Source organism: Muntiacus reevesi, chromosome 20 (assembly GCF_963930625.1).
Source record: "Muntiacus reevesi chromosome 20, mMunRee1.1, whole genome shotgun sequence".
Taxonomy (NCBI): domain Eukaryota; kingdom Metazoa; phylum Chordata; class Mammalia; order Artiodactyla; family Cervidae; genus Muntiacus; species Muntiacus reevesi.
The window spans coordinates 45,678,711-45,701,695 of record NC_089268.1 but is presented as its reverse complement, the minus strand read 5'-3'; the positions used below and the strand labels follow the sequence as shown (position 1 = coordinate 45,701,695).

At 42.6% G+C, this 22,985-nt stretch overlaps 1 protein-coding gene across 1 annotated transcript in view; it reads right to left on the bottom strand.

The window, feature by feature from the left end:
* Nucleotides 1–22,735, bottom strand: part of MAK (male germ cell associated kinase) — a 47,788-nt gene extending 25,053 nt beyond the window's left edge. Inside the window, exons 1-6 of the mRNA XM_065912498.1 lie at nucleotides 22,672–22,735; nucleotides 15,664–15,996; nucleotides 11,162–11,216; nucleotides 9,799–9,920; nucleotides 5,681–5,760; nucleotides 2,618–2,750 (exon numbers count right to left, since the gene is read on the bottom strand). Coding sequence (XP_065768570.1) covers nucleotides 2,618–2,750; nucleotides 5,681–5,760; nucleotides 9,799–9,920; nucleotides 11,162–11,216; nucleotides 15,664–15,764 — 491 coding nt within the window. The 5' untranslated portion in view covers nucleotides 15,765–15,996; nucleotides 22,672–22,735. The remainder of the gene's footprint in view (nucleotides 1–2,617; nucleotides 2,751–5,680; nucleotides 5,761–9,798; nucleotides 9,921–11,161; nucleotides 11,217–15,663; nucleotides 15,997–22,671) is intronic.
* Nucleotides 22,736–22,985: the final 250 nt, after the last annotated feature.

Here is a 22,985-nt window from a genome sequence, read left to right as displayed (position 1 = left end):
TCACTTTTCAAAGAATGACCTTCCTAAAGCTTCACATTGATTCCATGGATTGTGATGAAAAAAATCAAACCATTATTAGAAATCAGGTAACTAATTTTTCTCTTCGAAGCCAGTTTGAAGACACTCATGTTTTTAAAATTGTTTAAAAAATTTTTTTAATTGTTAAAAAAAATTAAAAAAAAAAAAGCAAACTGGCATTATTAATTAGCTATGTGTTAAAGTGTGAACTTGGCTCATCATCTCTCATGTTACCAGCTACGACCCGGGAAGCAGGAAGCATATAGTAGCGGGGAATCAGACGTGACCCAGCTTGCTTTACTGAAACTATTGAAAGCAGGCCCTGGCCAAGACTGTCCTGAGCAAATCCAGACATACCACCACCGTTTCCCAGCTCCATCCTCAGACTGATTCATTCTTTAACCACACTTGCTCCCTTAGTGACCTCATCCAACGCTGTAATTTTTAACACTGAGATCTCCCAAGTTTATGTGTCCAGCCCAGCCCTGCCCCATGAACCCAGGCCATAGGCCTGCTGCCTACAATGACATCTCAGGGGCACCCCTCACCTGAAAACAGCCTCCCCCAACCTGGAGCTCCGCAGCGGCGCCATCCCCATCAGGGTCCACTCCAGCCTCCCAGCTGCTCACAGAAAGGCCCCGGAAGTGCCTGATTCCTTTCCTTACCCCCCTGTCTGATCCCCCACGTCTGCTCTGCCTTAAAAACACACTCCGCATCCTGTCCCTCTCCCCACCTTCACGGCCACGAGATCCAAGTCATTTTCTGCCATCTTCTGCCCCAAAAGTGTAACAGCCTCCTCCCTGGTCTCCTGGTTCTGCCTGTGCTCCTCTAGATTCTGTTTCCAATCCGGCAGCTCAGAGCCCCCCAAGGGTCTCCCCAGTTCTCACAGATCAGCAGGCCACCCCTACCCTTACTGTGATCCACAGGGACCTCTGAGATCTGGCCGCCCCACAAACACTCTAACCGCATTTCCTGCTCTTGCCGTGAGTGTTCATTCTGCTCTGTGCAGAGCGATCCTGCCTCCAGGCCTGGTCTCAGCATTTACACTCAGCATTTTCTCGGCATCTCCCCAACCCCACACCCCAGCATCGCTGAGACCTTCTGTTTAAAACAGCAACACGGGGACTTCCCTGGCGGTCCAGTGGCTAAGACTCTGCCTTCCAATGCAGGGGATGCAGACAATGCAGGACAAGGCCTTCCAACACAGGTTCAACCAGGGAGCTAAGAAGCCAAAAACCCAGAACAGAAGGAAAAAATAACAGCAACATGCCCTTCCCCTCCGGTGCCTCCTCCAACCCCACGTCCCCTTCCAGACTTAATTTTTCTCTGTCATAACATATCACTATCTGATACTCAAATAGTCTTAACTGCTTTCATTGGAGTATAATACAAATACTTTGGCCACCTGATGCAAAGAACTGACTCATTGGAAAAGACCCTGATGCTGGGAAGATGGAAGGCGGGAGAAGGAGATGACAGAGGATGAGATGGTTGGATGGCATCACCGATGTGATAGGCATGAGTCTGAGCAAGCCCCGGGAGTTGGTGATATACAGGGAGGCCTGGAGTGCTGCAGCCCAGGGGGTCACAAAGAGTGGGACACGACTGAGCGACTGGACTGAACTGATACATACAGAGGAAAGCACGTGTCCCAGGAATACAGCTTGCTGAATTTTCACAGTTAGAACGGACCCAGCACCCAGATCAAGGGACTGCATGCTGTCAGCACCCCCAGACGGTCCCTCTGCTGCACTCTGCCAGTCACTTCCGCCCCCGCTCACCCCACCGTGCAGCCGCTATCCTGACTTTTAACAGCATAGGTTAGATCTATTTTTGTACATTACATGGAATCCCATAACGTGCTCTTTTTCCATTTGGCTCTTGCTCTCAGCACTGCATCCGTGAGATTCATCATACTGCTTATGTGGCTTGTAGGCCTCTCATTCTTGTCGCTGTAAGGCAGTCCAGGTGTCACATCTCAGACTACCCAGACGTGATGGACCTCTGATGTTTTCTGATGGACCTGTGTATGTCTCTCTGTTGGTAACTCATGATACATTTGATCTGTTTGTGTATTGGCTATCATGTAAGTGGCATGAGGCAGAGATTCTTTTCTGTTTAGCTCTCTTCTTTGTCGATGTTGCTGTTTAGTCACTAAGTCATGTCTGACTCTTTGCAACCCCATGGACTGTAGCCCACCAGGCTCCTCTGTCCATGGGATTCTCCAGGCAAGAATACTGGAGCGGGTTGCGATTTCCTTCTCCAGGGGATCTTCCCGACCCAGGGATTGAACCTGTGTCTCCCGCATGGGCAGGCGTATCCTTTACCACTGAGCCACCTGGGAAGCCCTCCTTCTGTGTTCCCAGTGCCTGGAATAGTATCCGTCCAGCAGGAGATGTTCAACAAATATTTGTTGAATGAGTGAATGGATGTGTAAAATCCTTTTTCCTTCTCTTTTTAATAATAAAAGAGTCATGAGCCAATCTTCCCCTCTCTCCAAGGAATGTAAAAAAAATTCAGTTCTGTATTTTAAGTACTTGAATTGGAACCTCCAGAAAGACACAGAACAATCTACTGTAGGGATGCATAAGCTACTCACCATCTGGTGGATACATAGTCCGTATACGGCGGCTGTGACCTTAGTTCTCTTGCGAGTCCAAAGTCGGCAATCTTCACAAGTTCTGGACCCATACAAAGCAAGTTTTCTGGTTTCATGTCCCTATGGAAAAAACCTTGGTAATACAGAGAGGAAAAGCAATAAATCATCGTATCTAGACATATTTGATTTATTAACAAGATGTAGCTGAACCTCTCTGTTCTAATTAGGAGCGTGAACTTAGGGGGGAAAATAAACCTTATTTATTGTCTATAAAATGATGGGAGGTGGGAACTGTGCTTTCAGAATGATTTGGCAAGGAAATTCATACAGTATATATGATGGGTAAAAATAAATGTGCACACGTATTTCCTTTTCTTTTTTTTTTCTTAATGTTTCTCTATTTCTTTGGCCGCACTGCGTCTTAGTTGCGGCACACAGGATCTTTGATCTTCACTGCAGCACGTGGACTCTTTATAGTTGCAGCATGTGGGATCTAGTTCCCTGACCAGAGATGGAGCTCAGGCCCCCTGAATTGGGAGCAGCGTCTTAGCCACTGGACCACCGGGGGAAGTCCCTCCATGCGTATCTCTGTTTGTGGATCTGGTGCGTTCAGGCACGGGGTTAGTACTGCCACGTGACGATCATCTCTGTGAATCTGCACAGCGGCCCTAAGGAGGCCCTGTGATCACGAGTGTGTAACAGACGAGGAGGTTCAGCCTGGAGAGAGGTGGTCGCGTGACGCTCTAGGAGGGTTGCACGTCAGCTCACGCCCGTGCAGCTAGTCTTCCTGCTGCTGACAGTGTAACCGCGATTCCTTGAGTATAATCACTTATTTGAGAAGTGCATTAAGCACAACAGGAACACCACACATTTGTACCAACTCCTTGCTTTAAATCATTTAACAGCTCAGCTCTCTCCAGTAGCTGCCTTGTTGGCAATCCCAAACATTATAATGCTTATTTACCAAGTGAAAGTCGCTCAGTGGTGTCCGACTCATTGCGACCCAGGCCAGAATTCTCCAGGCCAGAATACTGGAGTGGGAAGCCGTTCCCTTCTCCAGGGCATCTTCCCAGCCCAGGGACTGAACCCAGGTCTCCCGCATTGCAGGCGGAGTCTTTACCAGCTGAGCCACCAGGGAAGCCCCTTACTGACCTACTAACGTATAAAATAGATGGTTCCTGAAGCTACGCGGCAGCCCCGTGAAAAGGAGGCCGAAAGCCCTCCTTGCAGACGTCTAGGGAGCATGTAGAGCACACGGACTGTACACAGATGGCCTGTATCCTAACGACCCTTCCGGGTGGAGAATGAAGAACGGCCAGTTCGTCGGTTGTAGGTGATCGTCATCACTCCAAGAGGGTTTGAGCTCGGAAGACTTCTCTAAGCCTGAGCTGTTCTAATCCCTTCAGGGCAGCTGTGGGCTGTATGTGACATCGGTACTCCTTACTCCAGCTAGCCAGAGATCCATTTCATTCACTTCCAAGAGAAACACCTCGTAATTTCATGATGAAGACAGGAGAGGGAGCACGTGACATTAATCTATAAAATCTTACAGAATTAAACCAGAGTTGAGGTTTTCCCCACCTTATATAGTATAAATATATTGGTAACTTGGTCCTATTTTAACCAAAGTATTAGTTCAATATTTTGACAGCTACTATTTTAAAAGTGTCTGTTTTCTCAAAGGATTACATCTGAGACGTTTAAATACGACAAGAATAAATTAGCTTTTGTAAAAATGTCTATTGTTCTTGAGTCTGGTTTCCCAAATCACCATGGAGACACTTAAAAAGAGATCTCTAGATTACCCTTTACTTTTAGCAACAATTTTTAAATCCCAAACTAGTTTCCTCTTTCAATCCCTTATGCTATGAAGTTGCTGATAGTTGTTATATATCCAAGAAATCTAAACCAATTTTACTACTAGCCTAAAAAATAACAGTAAAACACAAAACTCTTTACAAAAAAATCGAAAGAATTCATGAGGCTTTTGATTTTTCACACCACACTTGCTCTATTAGCATAAATTAACACATGCAAAAATCAAGAGTTACCATGCTGATCAGAGTTTTAAAATGAGTTGAAGATAAGGAATTCACTACAAACAATAAAAATAGCATATATCCTTAATTTTAATCAACAAATGACTGACTTTTACCAATTAATTGTAGTAAATTATCATGGGTTTTAGATTTTGAAAGACCTTAATAGCTTATATAAGATTGGGAATTCAAGAATGTTCTTACAAGGTTTACATGGGGTTCTGCATGGCATTTTTAGAAAACTCTATGTATTTCTGCCTGGCATTTTTAGAAAATTCTATTCATTTCCTGTAGCAGTTAAAAGAGAAAAGAAAATATCAGATGAAACATGAAAGGAGACTAATTGATAGTGATTTTTGAATGGTTATGCTCAAAATGCAGCAATGGTAGCATAAACTTTTCTCACTTAATATCTAAACAGCTAGTGATTCTAAACATTCATTAAAATTTTTCATAAAAATCATATTAACTTTTCAGGCTAAGTTATTTTGGTTTGATAGAGATGCAAAAAACAATATCAGTTATAAGATTAACATAAATAAGAAATTCATAAAAATAAGAGCAAGCATTTAATTTCTTCAAGTATAGAAATAACTATGTGTGAATACTAAAGAAAACTAGAAAATACTATAGCTTGTGTGGCTTTAAACTAGTTAAATGTTAGTAATTGGTCATGATAGATCAAAGCATTTCAACCTTTTCCAAAAGTGGGGCCTTATATTTTTTTCATTTCCACGGTAAAATTAGGTGGAATAAGGTAGCAGAGTGGGTTTATGATGACAGACTAAACGCTGGTGATCAAACTGTTAAAAAATTCTGACATAGAGGAAGATAATTATAGATTATAGAAATTCTATTTTGTTTAGAATTGTAGAAATTCTGAAGTTTTTAAATATGTCATTTAGTAGGCACACACTCCAAAGTTGTAGCTATCTAACATAATATTATTTATTTAATAATAGCTTACATATAATTCCTATCCAAAACTGACAATAATCTAAAGATGTAGGGATATAAAACCTACCATGTTTATGGATAAATGCCAGCCCCTGCAATATCTGATACATAATATTTCTGATGACAGACTCAGGGAACAACTTGTTTCTGTGAAGAAATGAACAAATAAACAGTAATGTAATTCAGTTTGTAGAAAGAATGGTATATACTAAAGGTACAGTTATAGAATCACAGCCAATATTTTGTGCATGGGTCTTCAACTGAAATGGAAAAGAAGGTTACTTGAATAAGAAAGGCTTGTAAATTAATCTCAAAAACAATATTTCAGGAAGTTAAGCTACCAAAACAGTATAAAAATAGCACTTAACCTCAAATAGCCCTTTTACCATGTACAATTGTTAGTAGTTTAATTCATACTTTTTTCTTCTTCTTTCTTATTTTTTAAATTATCAAAGTACAATAACACATTTATAGGGGACTTGGAAATAATTTACACTCTTGACATTGAATAATATTCTAAACAATATCACTTTTATTTCCATTTAATTTAGAAATCCAGAATTGAATCATGATTCCAAAGCTGACTCTTTTTTTAGTGTTCATTTGCAATTGTATTAACTACTTCCATCAACAGGTTTATATATATTTTTAAAATCAGATGAATATATAATATTTGTTACATTTATATGTACTTAATTTTTTTCTTCAAAATTATATCTCAACATAGCTCATTTATCATTTCATACATTTAAAAGAGCATAAATTATTATTCAAAGCCAAAAAGATTACCCATAATCACACCACCTGATGAAGAAACTATTTTGACTTTTCAGTATCTAATCCAGTCATAATCCATGTGTATAATTCTTATATAAGATGTCAGTGTTACATAAATATAATTTTGGTTTCTGTTTTTTACCCACTTGTAAGCACTTTCAAATCAAATCCCTTATGACTATACAGTGGAAGTGAGAAATAGATTTAAGGGATTAGATCTGATAGACAGAATGCCTGATGAACTATGGACGGAGGTTCGTGACATTGTACAGGAGACAGGGATCAAGAAATGGAAAAGAAATGCAAAAAGGCAAAATGGTTGCCTGAGGAGGCCTTACAAATAGCTGTGAAAAGAAGAGAAGCAAAAAGCAAAGCAGAAAAGGAAAGATATTCCCATTTGAATGCGGAGTTCCAAAGAATAGCCAGGAGAGATAAGAAAGCCTTCCTCAGCAATCAATGTAAAGAAATAGAGGAAAACAACAGAATGGGAAAGACTAGAGATCTCTTCAAGAAAATTAGAGATACCAAGGGAACACTTCAGGCAAAGATGGGTTCGATAAAGGACAGAAATGGTATGGATCTAAAAGAAGCAGAAGATATTAAGAAGAGGTGGCAAGAATACACAGAAGAACTGTACAAAAAAGACCTTCACGACCCAGATAATCACAATGGTGTGATCACTCACTTAGAGCCAGACATCCTGGAATGTGAAGTCAGGTGGGCCTTAGAAAGCATCATTATGAACAAAGCTAGTGGAGGTGATGGAATTCCAGTTGAGCTATTTCAAATCCTAAAAGATGATGCTGTGAAAGTGCTGCACTCAATATGCCAGCAAATTTGGAAAACTCAGCAGTGGCCACAGGACTGGAAAAGGTCAGTTTTCATTCCAATTCCAAAGAAAGGCAATGCCAAAGAATGCTCAAACTACCGCACAATTGCACTCATCTCACACGCTAGTAAAATAATGCTCAAAATTCTCCAAGCCAGGCTTCAGCAATATGTGAACTGTGAACTTCCAGATGTTCAAGCTGGTTTTAGAAAAGGCAGAGGAACCAGAGATCAAATTGCCAACATCCGCTGGATCATTGAAAAAGCAAGCGAGTTCCAGAAAAACATCTATTTCTGCTTTACTGACTATGCCAGAGCTTTTGACTGTGTGGATCACAAAAAACTGTGGAAAATCCTGAAAGAGATGGGCATACCAGACCACCTGACCTGCCTCTTGAGAAACCTGTATGCAGGTCAGGAAGCTACAGTTAGAACTGGACATGGACCAAAAGAGTGGTTCCAAATAGGAAAAGGAGTACGTCAAGGCTGTATATAGTCACCCTGCTTATTTAACTTATATGCAGAGTACATCATGAGAAACGCTGGGCTGGAAGAAGCACACAGCTGGAATCAAGATTGCCGGGAGAAATATCAATAACCTCAGATATGCAGATGACACCACCCCTATGGCAGAAAGTGAAGAGGAACTAAAAAGCCTCTTGATGAAAGTTAGAGGAGAGTGAAAAACTTGGCTTAAAGCTCAACATTCAGAAAACTAAGATCATGGCATCTGGTCCCATCACTTCATGGGAAATAGATGGGAAAACAGTGGAAGCAGTGTCAGACTTTATTTTTTGGGGTTCCAAAATCACTGCAGATGGTGATTGACAGTATGAAATTAAAAGACGCTTACTCCTTGGAAGGAAAGTTATGACCAACCTAGATAGCATATTTAAAAGCAGAGACATTACTTTGCCAACAAAGGTCTGTCTAGTCAAGGCTATTGTTTTTCCAGTGGTCATGTATGGATGTGAGAGTTGGACTGTGAAGAAAGCTGAATGCTGAAAAATTGATGCTTTTGAACTGTGGTGTTGCAGAAGACTCTTGAGAGTCTCTTGGATTGCAAGGAGATCCAACCAGTCCATCCTCAAGGAGATCAGTCCTCGGTGCTCATTGGAAGGACTGATGCTGAAGCTCAAACTCCAATACCTTGGCTACCTCATGCGAAGAGTTGACTCATCTGAAAAGACCCTGATGCTGAGAGGGATTGGGGGTAGGAGGAGAAGGGAACGACAGAGGATGAGATGGCTGGATGGCATCACCAACTCGATGGACATGAGTTTGAGTAAACTCCAGGAGTTGGTGATGGGCAGGGAGTCCTGGCGTGCTGTGATTCATGGGGTCGCAAAGAGTTGGACACGAGTGAGCGACTGAACTGAACTGAACTGAACTGAAGCACTTTCATAATCTCCATAGTTATCCCTTCTAATGGCTACAAAATAATTACATTAGTATTATCCATTGTAATTATCAACCTTTTCTCCCATTGATAGTTACTTATTTTAAATAGTGTGGAGAGATAAGTGAAGCTTTGTATAGTCGTTTAACAGAATATACTAACTGTGGTCACTATGGATATTATGTATAAGCATTAAAAGAAAACCTGTAAGTGGATAAATCAAATAAGAAATGTATCATCACTAAAATTACAACTACATAAAAAGCATGCATGCCTGCATACAGGGGTTAGAAAGAACTTGAGAAAAATAAACACCAATTTGAGAGGTAGAGATTTTCTTTACTTTTAACTGCTATTAATGTTGTAATGCTATCAGTCTGGAACATAACATGTATTCAGTATTTTTGAAAGAAGGAAATATGATTAAAGAAAGAAAAATATGATTAAAGAAAAATTCACTCATCATCCTTTGTACTTGAGAGAGAGAGAAAGTGTGTGTGTGTGTGTGTGTGTGTGTGTGTGTGTATAAGAAACACAGAGAGAGAAATCAGCATTAATCCACTGAGAAATTCATCTCATATTTTAGGATCTTTTGCTGAATACCTCTGGCTTTAAAGACAGGTAAAATGGACATTAATCTCCAGATGTGATCAGTAGCTACCACAAAAATGTTATTCTTTTCATGCTCATGCACATGACTGAAACTGCCCTTGTTTAGAGATTCTGTTCATATGTTTAAAAAGGAGAATTTTCCTGGTGTTGATAACACATTTCTATCATTCACTTAAGCATTCTAATGACCCAGTTTACTAGGTCCTTTCTTAAACACAACTTCATTTTTTCCTCCATTCCTTAATTAACCTTCACAAGATGCATGGGAGAGCAAGGGAGATGCTTCTTTCAGTTTTGCTCAAGGCCAACTTTATTACTATTAAACTATAGGTTTTTGTTTCAAAAACTAGATAGTATGTTTATATGAAATATTTATCTTGACTTCTAAGAGATTACAACAGAAAAGTGATGGTTCTTCTCCAATTAGACATTATCCTTTGATAAAGATAACAGCTAATTTAAAGCTACTTCTTGGACCTGTATATTGCAAAGTGTGATAATACCGCAGGGCTCCTAAGGGACTGATGGAGGGGACAGTAAGGGAAAACTTAATTTTCATAAAGACATACCTGCCTTTCATTAATTGATAGAGGTTTTCTTTCATATATTCAAATATAAAATAAAGATGGTCATTTTCTCTGATAACTTCTTTCAGTTTGATCACATTGGCATGATTAAGTTTCTTCAGAGACTGCAACAGAGCAAGTGAATATTAAAAATTCTTAAGGCAAAGGTACCAAATTTGGCAAAATCTCATCAATGCTAGCTATGATAAATACCTTACGTAATTTTCCATTTCTTCTAAATTCATTAGTGTATTGTATTTTAATACCGATAATATTTTACACATCTTAAAATCACCTTAGTACACCTATTTAAAGTAAGCAGATAGGGCTTCCCTGGTGGCTCAGGGGTAAAGAATCTGCCCGCGAAGGTAGGAGGCGTAGGTTCAATCCCTGGTCTGGGAACGACTACGGAGCCTGCGCGCCGGAGCCCCGGAGCCGCGACTACCCTCCGCCCGTGCTCCCGACGAGGCGCGCCGCCGAATGAGAAGTCCGTGCACCCGCAGCTAGTGCGGAGGCCCCGCTCGCCGCAGCCAGAGCCAGCCCGAACAGCAGCAAAGACCCAGCGCGGCCACAAATGCAGAAGTAAAATCGCAAAGATAAAGTAGGCAGTAATTGTTTAAGGAATGAATGTACGTGCCGAAATAAACCAGGTCAACAATAGCTGTCAAGCATTTCAGTCTCACTTTTTTTTTCTTGGTCATTAAATAGGTTTAACCTTGTTGGTGACTTAACCGTGTGCAAATCCATGCAAAAGGCTCCGAAAATGTATCCACATTGTACACATAAGATATAAAGAAATGGTATGTGGTGATTTTTTAAATTGTCTTTCCTTTGAGAGTATGAATTAAAGCACTCTTTTAAAAGTGAGAGTGTACTTTCACAGCTGTATTTAAAATGGATAACCAGCAAGGACCTCCTGAATGGCACAGGGAACTCTGCTCAAGGTTGTCTGGCAGCCTGGATGGGAGGGGAGGCTTGGGGCAGAATACACATACATATACATGCATTTATATGGCTGCGTCCCTCTGCTCAGTCCACCTGAAACTGTCACAACACTGTTTGCTGATCGGCTACACCCTCATACAAAACAAAAAGCTTAGACAAAATGAATAATAAATGGAGGCCACTGGCATTAACAACGTGAGTGTATTTTAAAATGCGAGGGTACAGTTATTTTCTGTTCTCCACTGACATTCTGATGAGAAATGAGTTTAGGAAGATAAAGGAAAGCATAAGAAACAGAACTATCTTTGGTCTGCTTCACTCAGAGAACAGAACAGTCTCCTTAGCTGCCCTCCTCGGGAATGAGAGGCGTGTGGGGTAGAACTGAGGTCTTCTCGGGTTCTTCTCATCTCTGGGGTTTTACCTTAACTTCTCTCAAGTTCATACATTCATCCCAAGAATAGAACTTCCTCTTCATTCTGAAATTAAAAAAGAAAAGTTTAGTGCCTGGGGACCGAGGGTGTGAAGACACAACTTTCACTGCTGGCTCTCACTCTATTATTAGTTTGCTCCAGGCAAGCTGTGTGTCTCTCTTCCCTCCTCCTTAAAAGCAGATCATTTCCGTTCTGCGCATCTCAGGGCCACTTGCTGCAGGCTCATGACTATGTCACTTCTTGGACAAATTACCTACTGACCCTCTGTGCCCCAAATTCCTTAGCTATAGAGCAGAAACTGCTGCGTAAGAGAAGCTTATTGTAAATGGCTCAGGTCAGCACTCAGGAAATACTAGATGTTCCTATTTTTACCAGTATCTGTGGTTGGCTACAATGAGATAACAAGGGCATCAGTGCTATTATTTCTAAAATACTCTTAGTGAATCAGAATTTCACTTGTACGTATTCAGGTGCTAAAAATTTATGAAAGAGCTTGAAAAAACTTGAGGGCTTACTGACTTACCAAAAGATACTTTCAGTACTATAGCCATATATGTCTTGCTGAAATGAAGAAAGTCCAGCACAATGCTCAATTTGAAATAAAACACAAGTCAATTCAAATATAATATAAAAGTTCTTTCATCCAGTGATCAAATCCATCCAAAACTGTACATATAATCTCTATGATTCTTAAAAAATAATTGTAGAATTTTTAATAAAACTTTTAGAGGCTAGTTAACATATTCAGGTTCTTTTTCAAAATTTAGTACAAACTGAAACGTTTATTCTTCTTAAAAATCTGTACTAGCTGCAATCCACATGTACTAACATGCTGCTTTCTCCTCAACAGTTACTACTTCTTATCAATACTACCTTAAAGTGATACAGGTATCTATATGCAACAAATATAGAAGTTTCTTCACAAAACAATTATCCCAATTTCTTAGACCAATTTAAAGAAATTAATTTAATTGTAAGAAGTTAAACCAATTTGTTAGATTCCTTTTAGACTCCCTGCCAACTTCTCTTCCATTTAGTTATTCATCCACCACCTGCCACGTGCCCGGATGATGAAACCAGGGATGGTTACCACGGTGCTTCCCATCTCACAGGAAATCGACTTTAGTTAACACAAAACAGACATACAGATCAGCTTTAAGGATCATGAGATAAACTGGCCAGGCCTCGGCCTTTGTGATGAGGCAGTGTCTCCGAGGAGACCTCCAAGACAGCAGGTGTCAGCCAGAGAAACAGCTAGAAAGCGCTTGGCTGGTTAGAAGAAAGGAGAGGACGTTCACCTCAGGCTGAGCCTTCTGCCTTGAACGCCGGAGGCTGGCTTTCAGGGCTCTGAGGTCACCTTTCCTGTTCTGCCTTTTCTCCCGTAGCACTGACCACCTTCTTACACACCATATGGTCTAATTATTACGTTTAGACCTTGTCCCCTCTCCTCAAGCACAGCAGTAAGCTCTTTGAGGACACCTCCCCCTGCCTGATTGGGTTTTGAGACACAGTTTAAGTCTCAACAGATGTTCACTAAATGGTGGCTTGATGGATTTTGAAACCCCCAGGTGGGGCTCCTGAGCAACCGACCCACAAACAGGAGACCCTCTGGAATGGAACCGCCTCTCAGGTCTTTAAAGGACACAGAGCTTAATAAATATTGTTAATTTAATGAGGTGAGAGGGTCTTATCACCAGCCCCTAGAAGGACCATGTTATAGCTTTTTTTACTTTTTTTTCTGAAATGGCAGCAGATACTACAAGGTTTATTACCAGTGACCTACAATAAAATTTCCCAAAGGAAAATCTCTCCTGCTTCCAGGCCTTCATACATGCTATTCTTACAGCTTGGCTATGCCTCCCTCTCCTCTTCATAGCTCTTTCTCATTCTCAAGATCTCATTTTCTGGGGGAAGTCTTCTAAGATGATACCATGAGACCCAACCCTCATTCTCATCTTCTTACCCCCTCCCCCTAGGAGCCACAGCATTCGTAAATTTTATTGTAAATCTTTCCAGTCCTTTTAAAGATATTTTTACATATAAATTTATGTGTGTGTAATGAAGTATTTGGGTGCATTTACATAATCACTTAGCCTATAACTAAGAATGATTTCATCTCATTTTGGCTAATACTTACACCTCATTTATTACTTTTTTCTCTTATTGCACCAGTTAGGGGCTCCAGTACAATCTTGATCAGTAGGGGGTACAAAAGGCATACTGGTCTTAAAACCAACTTTATGGGAAGTACCTGTACTATTTCACCTTTCAGGTCAGGGAAATTTCTTTTTATTCCTGTTTTTCATTTCAGTTATATAAGCATGCTAAGCCATTTTAGTCGTATCCAACCCTTTGTGACCCCATGGACTGTAGCCCATGAGGCTCCTCTGTCCATGGGATTCTCCAGGCAAGATACTGGAGTGGGTTGCAGTGCCTTCCTCCAGGGGAATCTTCCCAACCCAGGGATCGAACCCACGTCTCTAAAGTCTCCTGCACTGACAGGAGGTTTCTTTACCACTAGTGCCTCCTGGGAAGCCCATTCATTATACATTTACTTACTTGATACTAACGGCTATTTGACAATACTTTATAAAAGTATTTCCTTATATATGTAATATTTTAGATCATCATATTGTAAAATTTTTAACATTTGATAAACATTTGTTAAAGCACTCAAATTTTGGATGATCATCCTTTGGTTGAAGTGGTAATCAGTTTCCAAGACTTGTTGCGGTGGAAGCCAGCTACCATGTCATGAGAACACTCAAGTGACGATCTGTAGAGCCCCATATAGTGAGAAAATTGTCTTTATATATAAATTTGTCTTTATATAAAAAAAAGAAATTTGGACAAAGAAATATGCATCAAGGGAAGCTGACGTGGGAGGTGCATAGAGAGAAAATGCCATCGATAAGCCAAGGAAAAAGGCCGAGGAGAGAGCCCTTCCTCCCAGCCCTCAGCAGGAACCAACCCTGCTGACACCTTGACTTTAGACTTGTAACCTCCCAACTGTCTCAATCAATCCCTACCATTTAAGCCAACCAGTCCGTGCTTAAACTGGCATATACAGAAGTCCAGTCTGAGCCACACTGTGTCCCCCCAAATCCATACCCTGAAGTCCTAAACTCCCGGTACCTCGGAGAATGACTGCATTGGAGATAGACCTTACAGAGGTAATTAAGGTTAGCAGAGGGCTTTGGGGTGGGTCCTAATCCGATATTACTGGTGTCCTTCTAGGAGGAGGAGATTAGGACCCAGACACACACAGACGGAAGACCAGGTGAACACATGGGGAGAAAGAGAACTGTCTACAAGCTGAGGAGAGGGGTCTGAGGGGAAACCAACCCTGCCAACAGCTCGATCTCACTTCCAGCCTCCAGACTGTGGGGAAATAAATACGCTGCTTAAACCACCCAGTCTGGGGTACTTGGTGAGAGCAGCCCCAGCAAACTGACACGGCAAACCAGCTTGCAAGCGTGTCCTCCAGCCCCGGTCCAGCCTGCAGATGACTGTGACCTGGGCCGGCCTCTGCCATCACCGCAGAGAGGCCTGGAGCCAGAACCACAGCTGAGCTGCTCCTAAATTCCTGACCCACAGAAACCAAGAGTTAATAGATGTTGGTTCTTGTCTTAAATGGCACCCCACTCCCGTACCCTTGCCTGGAAAATCCCATGGACTGAGGAGCCTGATAGGTTACAGTCCACGGGGTCGCAAAGAGTCGGACACGACTGAGCGACTTTACTTACTTACTTACTTACTAAATCACTAAACTTTGGGGAAATTTTTTTTAATATATGATAGATATCAAATACAGTAGATTAAAGAAATAATTAAGTTAATAATTCCTCTATTTCATATGGAGCTCAGGGAAATACCATATGCTATTCAGAACTCAGTCTGATATTGTGAGTACCATCTGATTTTGAGGCCTGTTGTTTTAAAGAAATAATAAGCTCTACTCTGTACTCCACTTTAAGTGCTAAAAAAAATTCTACGTATTACCTCCAGTCTCAGTTCAGATTTGTCATGCATAAGAAGCAGAGCCCTAAACAGATAACCAATCGGAAGCTGCGGTGTAACACAGGGAGCTCAGCCGGGTGCCCTGGGACCACCCAGAGGGTGGGATGGCGTGGGGGGGTGGGAGGGAGGTGCAAGACAGAGGGACCACATGCACACTTATGGCTGGGTCACGCTGACGTATGGCAGAAATCAACACGACCTTGTAAAGCAATTACCCTCCAATTAAAAAGAAATAACTTTTTTTTTTCAAAAAGCAGAGCCCTTATTTTGCTGGACAAATCAGAAAACTAAACTCATATACGTGGGGACCAGCAGAACTCCTTTCTTGCAGTGCTGCCTCCAGAATGGCATTCCACCATGGCCTAACAAGCGTGGGGTCTGCACCAGACTTCTCTCTGCGCTTGTGTACGTTCTCGAGCAAGCAAAGGAGAGGAACAGAAAGACGGGTGCTCGTGGCAGGGTAGCGCGGTACCTTTTGATGGCCACCAGCTCCCCGGACTCGTTGCTCTTGCCCATGAGCACGCTCCCGTACGTGCCGTCCCCCAGCTGTTTCATGGTCGTGTACCGCTTCATCTCGGAAGAACGATGCAGCGCAGGCTGCCCACGGGAACGGACGTCTTTGTTGAATATAAATATAAACGCGTCTTTTATTTTTATTCGTTTCTGCCCTTAGACCGTTGTTGCTACGCTGGTGCCGGGTTTTGTCATCATTAAATACAGGTTCTTCCCCAAGATTCTGTAGGTTCATAAGAAGCAGCAGTAAGGAATCTGGCAAGGAAACGGTGCTTCCATTCTTATGAACACCCTGTAAAAAAACAACAAGAATAAAGGGAATGCTCATTAAAGCCTCACTTCCAAAAATTTACTGGTAACCTAGGAAAACTGTAAGATAAATACTAATTTTTAAGCACGTGTCAGTAAATCACTTGTGCTATGTGGAATGATGTTCACATATGATAGACTGCTGAAAATCACTGTAGAGTGCTTCATTTATTAATACATGGTACAGTACATTTATTAATACATGTAATGAAACAGAACCCAATAAACATTGACTTAATGATGTTTGTGATTCCTTTTTTTTTTTAATGACTATAATAGAATCTATGGGCTTCCCTGGTAGCTCAGCTGGTAAAGAATCCGCTTGCAATGCAGGAGACCTCGGTTCGATTCCTGGGTCGGGAAGTTCCCCAGAGAAGGAATAGGCTACCCACTCCAGTATTCTTGGGCTTTCCTGGTGGCTCAGATGGTAAAGAATCCACCTGCAGTGCAGGAGACCTGGGTTCAATCCCTGGGTTGGGAAGATCCCCTGGAAGAGGGCATGGCAACCCACTCTAGTATTCTTGCTGGAGAATCCCATGGACAGAGGAGCCTGGCGGGGCTACAGTCTATAGGGTCACAAAGAGTCGGACACAACTGAATGACAGAGCAGCAATAGAATCTATATGGGTCCACACCAGACTGTGCAAAATCAGATTCTCCAATATATCCATTCTTAGAATCTATTTGTGCATCGTGTTTAATTTGGACCACAATCCCTTATGTGAAATTCCTGGGCCACATGTGTTTGGAATCCAGGTATTTGCATATTTTAGAAAAGAAATAGAGGGCTTCCCTGCTGGCTCAGGGGTAAAGAATCCACCTGCAACACAGGAGACCCATGTTCGATCCCTGGGTCAGGAGGATCCCCTGGAGAAGGAAATGGAACCCACTCCAGTATTCTTGCCTGGAGAATCCCATGGACAGAGGAGCCTGGCAGGCTACAGTCCGTGGGGTCACAAGAGTCAGACTCGACTCAGCGACTAAACCACCAGCCACAGAAAAGCAGTAGGGTACATAACGTCTCCCAAAGAGCATCTTAATGCACCTGCGGAAAAATGTAAGAGAAGTACACTAAATAAAAGAAATGAAGACCATAAGTGGCCTTACATCACTCGGGCCATATTTTATTTCAAACGAATTTGCACAAATTAATTTCTGAAAAGTCATCTTTCAGAGCTTTGTGGATTTCAAACTACAGAAAAGGAGTTGTGGATGTGTATATATTGGAAGGGTACAGGTTTCTATAGGTTCTGATTTTTTTTTTTAGGTTCTGATTTTATTACTACAATTAAAAAAAAAACAAAAAAACCAAGCACATAAAGCCATAGTACCTCCTTCATTACAACTGTGTTCAATAATTTCCTCCCACTCTTCTGTCTCAATTCAGCTTTCAAGGAACATTTCTCATTTCATATCTGTTTATCATTCTTATGTTGCTTTAAAAAAATCGATCCTCCTGCTACAAGGCTGTATTCTTAGCTGCAGAAGGTAACAACGTTTGGCACTATGAAAGGACATAGCTTGCTTTAAAATGTCTTTTATAGGGAATTCCCTGGAGGTCCAGTGGTTAGAAACTGCGCTTTTGCCGTTGAGTGTCCGAGTTCGATCGATAGTTGGGGAACTAAGATCCGACAAGCTGCGTGGTTCGGCCAAAAAAATAAAATGCCTTTCATAATCTGATGCTTCAATCAATGATTATTTTTCTTTCATTGTAGCACTACTTCCACAAGATAAAATTGCAGAAATTCCTTCTCTATTAGATGCAGAAATGTAGGAGCAACAAGAATATACTGTAGTTGTCAAAGTACCCAAGGCTTCCAAAACTAGGCTTTTCTGTGCAAACACCGCAGAGAAGTGCGCTAAAATGACGCAGTTCCCTTTATATAGGAACACATTTGTCCACAGGAAGCCCTGGAAGAACCTGTGGGGCTTTTAAATAACAGGGAGTGTGCTTTCATTTGTCATTTATTTTACTTCATGACAGATAGCAAAGGCGCGTGAGTAGTTTAGGCCACATTACCTCTGTGGCCAGGAACTTGACAAAGAGATCTCGATAGTAAATTCCATTTCTATTTAGTGGTTCCTTCATCTGGCTCAGTTATGTCTTAGCAAATGGTTTCAACAAATGCCAGCAAATGCTTCCCCATTTGCCTGAAAATGAAGTTCTTTTGTAAGTGGTCTTTACATTATGCATAGACACAGATTCTAAACACGAGGGTATTAATATAGAGAGAGGCAACATCCCCCTGCATGGTTCCTGACTAAAATGTGTATTTGGTTTCCTTAATTTTTCAATTATCTAGGTAAGGAAAGACAATTTTGAAAGCTTTTTGGGATCTGTTTGGTAATACTCTGTGCTATGATTAAATAAAACATGGACTATAAAACATATTCCTTCTGATCACTTAGAATTTTATTAAGTCAGTATTTTGCAGTTTATTATCAGATATTAAACTGCCTGACACTCTTTTTTTTTTTTTCTGGCTGCACCACACGGCTTGCAGAAAAATTGCCAATTTCTAACCACTGAACCACCAGGGAATTCGCTAAATTGCTTGACATTCTTTTCTAGCTTCTCTATTTAAGGTCTTTTACCCAAGTGTGCTCTCCAGAGGTTTACCTGATTCTTTCTGGTTAAGTAACAATACAGAGAATAAATTTGTCCAAAAGGCCACAGTGTTCATCATATCAGTAACAACGTACAACAAAAACGCAGAGGGATTAAATGACCTAGGATCAAGAGAATCAATGATGGAGTTAGTCTAATAGTTGCATTAGCCTGAAGTTGTTTGGTTTTTCAGTGCAGTCCCCAACTTCTAAACAATCCATCCTTGCTAGCTTTTACAATCACTAATGCAGCTAAAAGAACCACCCCTCTTCACTCCCAAACCGCGTAGAATCTACCCACAGTGAAGGCTGCCCACCCCCACCACCCCCTAAAGATTCCTAACTCCTCACCCTAGCAAGGCAAGATGCTATAAACCACCTGGAAAGTACACAGGGGTTCTCCCAACGCCGACGAAACCGTGGGACTAGATCTGGCTCATGCTGATAACCTGGAAGGACACTGAAAACTTAGGCCAGAAACAGGGAAGGGACAGTGACTCGGGGAGAAGGGAGTCTAACTGGAGTTCGTTAAGAAATTTATTTTCACCCCACCCCCAAGTTACTGAATTAAACTTTAATGGGATAAATAAACCTTAAACTTTAATGGGATAAATCTTTTCTTTGCAAATCTGCTGCACATGCAACAGATTATGTTCATGGTAACACCTAGATGAGGACAAACATTGAGGGTCTGAGAGGTAGATGGTGATTATAGGCACCGCTAGAAAAGGATGAGAGAGAAAGGAGTGAAGAGGGAGCTGCCCGGGGTGGGAGAGAATTTCAGAGGTAAGAGGTGCCAGAAACGTGGAAATTTCACCTTGCAGTGGCTCAACCCCCTGCAAAAGTGGAGTGAACTGCCTCTTTCTCCTCCACCGTAAAGAGCATCGACCATACCACCAGTAGTTACAGCACAACAGGCCGACCAGTCACTGATGCCTTCCTGCTCCAGCCTGGAAGCCCAGAGGTTTGGTTTTTGTTTTGGAGTGGCTGTAATAGAAACCTCACTCCAAGTCTTCAAAAAATAGAAAAGAAAAAACACTGGAAACACAGTTTGTTTAAAGTGCTATAGCATAGGATACTTATATTCAGGGAAAAATAAAAGAGGTATACGGCTGTTTCTCAGCTTCTTTTGTTTGAAGGGGTGAAGATTATGGGTATGACATGGATTTTAAAAAGTCTGATGTGTGGTTCCAAGACAACTGGAGTTTACACAAGTTTACATACTATGCTCCCAAACAAAGCTTCAGAAAGGTCCCTTTTGAGTCATTTGAATTACAAAATAAACAGCTGTCCAGGGTGAGAAGCTGACCATTCCCGCTGTCTCATTATCCCCCTGAAAACAAGGATAATGGCCCAATGTAGACAGGCATAGATGTATAAAGGGTTTTTTAAATTATTCCCATGTACCTACTCACCTGAAGGGCTTTTCAGGTGGCACTAGTGGTAGAGAACCTGCCTGCCAACGTAGGAGACTCAAGAGATGCAGGTTCGATCCCTGGGTCGGGAAGATCCGCTGGAAGAGGGCACAGCAACCCACTCCAGTGTCCTTGCCTGGAGAATCCCACGGACAGAGCGCCTGGCGGGCTACAGTCCATCGGCTCGCAGAGTCAGACACGACTAGCATGGCACAGCACAGCCTCTACTCACTGAGAGCACGGAGACAACTGTTCTGATGAGTGTAGCCTAGCAAGGTCCTAAACAGATTTACTAGTCAAAATGCAGTATATGTAATTTACAAGACAGACTGCCTATAGGTAGGTCCCCAGTTCACATTCAATGATATTTCTCCGCAAACTACATGTATTCTTCTCTGTTGTTGTGTTGTTCAGTCGCTAACTCATGTCCGACTCTTCGTGACCCCATGGACTGCAGTACGCCAGGCTTCCCTGTCCTTCACGATCTCCCAGAGTTTTATCAAATTCATGTCCTTTGAGTTGGTCATGCTATCCAACCATCTCGTCCTCTCTCGCCCCCTTCTCCTTCTGCCCTCAACCTTTCCCAACATCAGGTCTTCTCTGTGGACCCCCGGAAGCTAATTCTGCAAAATAGGGGTGTATTAATATGATTTCTTTTGCACATGAATATTTCCATGTATGTATTTCAATATGTATGCAACAAGGCAAAATACAGATAAGTGTGATTTAACTATGATCCTCAATTAATGTAACAGAATTGTTAGGAACTTGAAATTTTCTACAATCAAGTTACAGTACTTTCTTATGAATTATACACATCTTATATTCTGGTTTAAAGAAAAAAAACATTTATTGAGAGGCTCAATTACAGACTTACATTAGATAAATACTCTCACCACTTCTCTCCCATTCCAGTTGTCTTATTTTTAGCTAAGTGCACAATTACTGTAAACTTGAGCTTTATTCTCAAAAGCTTCTACCAGCTAATAAGGGATTTAGAAAGGATTAAAAAAGATTAAGAGAGAGGGCAAATGGAGGGTAAAATCTGTGTCTGCCCAATCACTGAGCAGATAACCTCTGCACCTCTTCAACCTGCTTTGGTACAATCTGCCCTAATTTTATTACTCTGAGACTGGAATTAACGTTTGTTTGTTTTTAAAATAACGCCATAAAAACCATTAAGTTGTTTAAAAAGCAAAACAGAAAAAAAGTTATCAAACTAACCAAGTCATACCTTTACAGAAATTAAAAGGGGAGCTTTTGCAATGGGAAAACAAAAATTTTGTGTTTAAAAAATAAAAGTATGGTGTTCTGTGCTAATATTCACAAACTTTTAAAACGAAGCACAACCAAATCAAAACACACACACACACACACACACACACACACACACACACACACACTCACACACCCATCTCAACAAATAGATCAAACACCTTGCCCAAAGACCGTTTTGCTTAGGCAGGTGGCCTCCTTGGGCGGAGAGAAGGGTCTCTCCTTTTCCGGTCACTCGGTCCCTTGGCAGAGATGGAGGTTGGGGGTGTGGTGACGGTAAAGACAGGCCGAAAGGCTGGAAAGTAACTTTTGCCTCCATTACTATTTCGACTCTAGGGATTATTTTTCTGATTAAAATAACTCCGATACATTTGACTCTATGAGAATTCCGTTACAATTAGAACAAATGCCTGATCATTTTAAAAGATTAAACACAATTACATAAATTTCTTTCCGTTTAGAGTTGAGATTACAAACACTTTATAAAAAGCCAGTTTTATTGCCTCCCCTCCCCTACTCCAACCCTGTCCTTCAACTAAGTGCCTGTCTTATTTATAAGTCAGGAAGCAGTTTTCATTCCCTGACGCTCTGATTTCTGATTCCCCGACCCACTCCCCCACCCCCGCAGCAAACCAGGGCCCTTAAGACTCCGGGGGCGCAGTCCCGCAGGCCTGCGGGAAGCGGTGGTCCCGGGGGACCCGCGTGTCCCGCGGACCGCAGCGGCGGGCTCGGCGTGGGGGACCCGGGGTCCCGCTGGTCCACCCTGCGCCGGGATTCCGCTTTTACCTGGGAACCATTTGCGATGCACGAGTGAGCACTGAATTTGGACCCAGTTTCTTTCCTGCTTTTTCATTTTTGTAACAGTTCTGAACTCAATTCCGCCGCCTTCCCGAGACCCGATCCCGCCCCCTCACTCCTCAAAGCAGCGTCCCCTCCAGCCCAGGCACTAAAGGGAGAGGGGGGTCCCGGGGTGAGGGCGGGGGGACGATGGGAGACTCTAGGGCAGAGGTTCGGGGGCGAGGGTCTCCCAGGCCGATGCATGCCCACGGTCAGCCTCCAACCCGGGACTGAACCCCGCCGTCTAGGGGCGCAGGAAAGCGGCCAGGGGCGCTGCGGGGCAAACCCACCGCGCTGGGAGCAGGTAGGTCGTCCCCGCCGGCCAGCGCCGCCCCTCCCCTGGTCCTCCCTCCGGTCCTCCACCCCTACCGGTGTCCAGGCCCCTTCTCTCAGCAGAGGTCGGCCCCGGTAGGACAGGGTGCCCAGGGAACATGCCGGGTCGCCTCGCAGGACAGACTCGCGTCGGACGGACGGTGGCCGCCCCGCTGCCCGCTCGGGATTACCTGCCCGCGGCGGCCGCTTACCTCGTTCGCTCCCTTGTGAAGCTCCGGCGTCCAGTGTGTTCCATCTCCTAGGAAACGGCGTGCGTGCGTCCGCCTCCGCGCCGCCCTCCCGCTTACACCCCGCCCACGGGGCGGGGCTGAGCGGGAAGGCCCCGCCCAGGGCGCTCGCCCCGCCTCCCGAGGGGCGGGGCCTCCAGGGAGGCCTGGAAGGCGCTGGAGGTCCTGCTCTGCTATCTGGGGCTTGGGGCAGTCTTGATTACCTTTGCACTTATTTATAAGAAGTTGGATTGTTTGCCCTTTGTTCCGACTCGTTCTACAAAGTCTTGATTCATTAA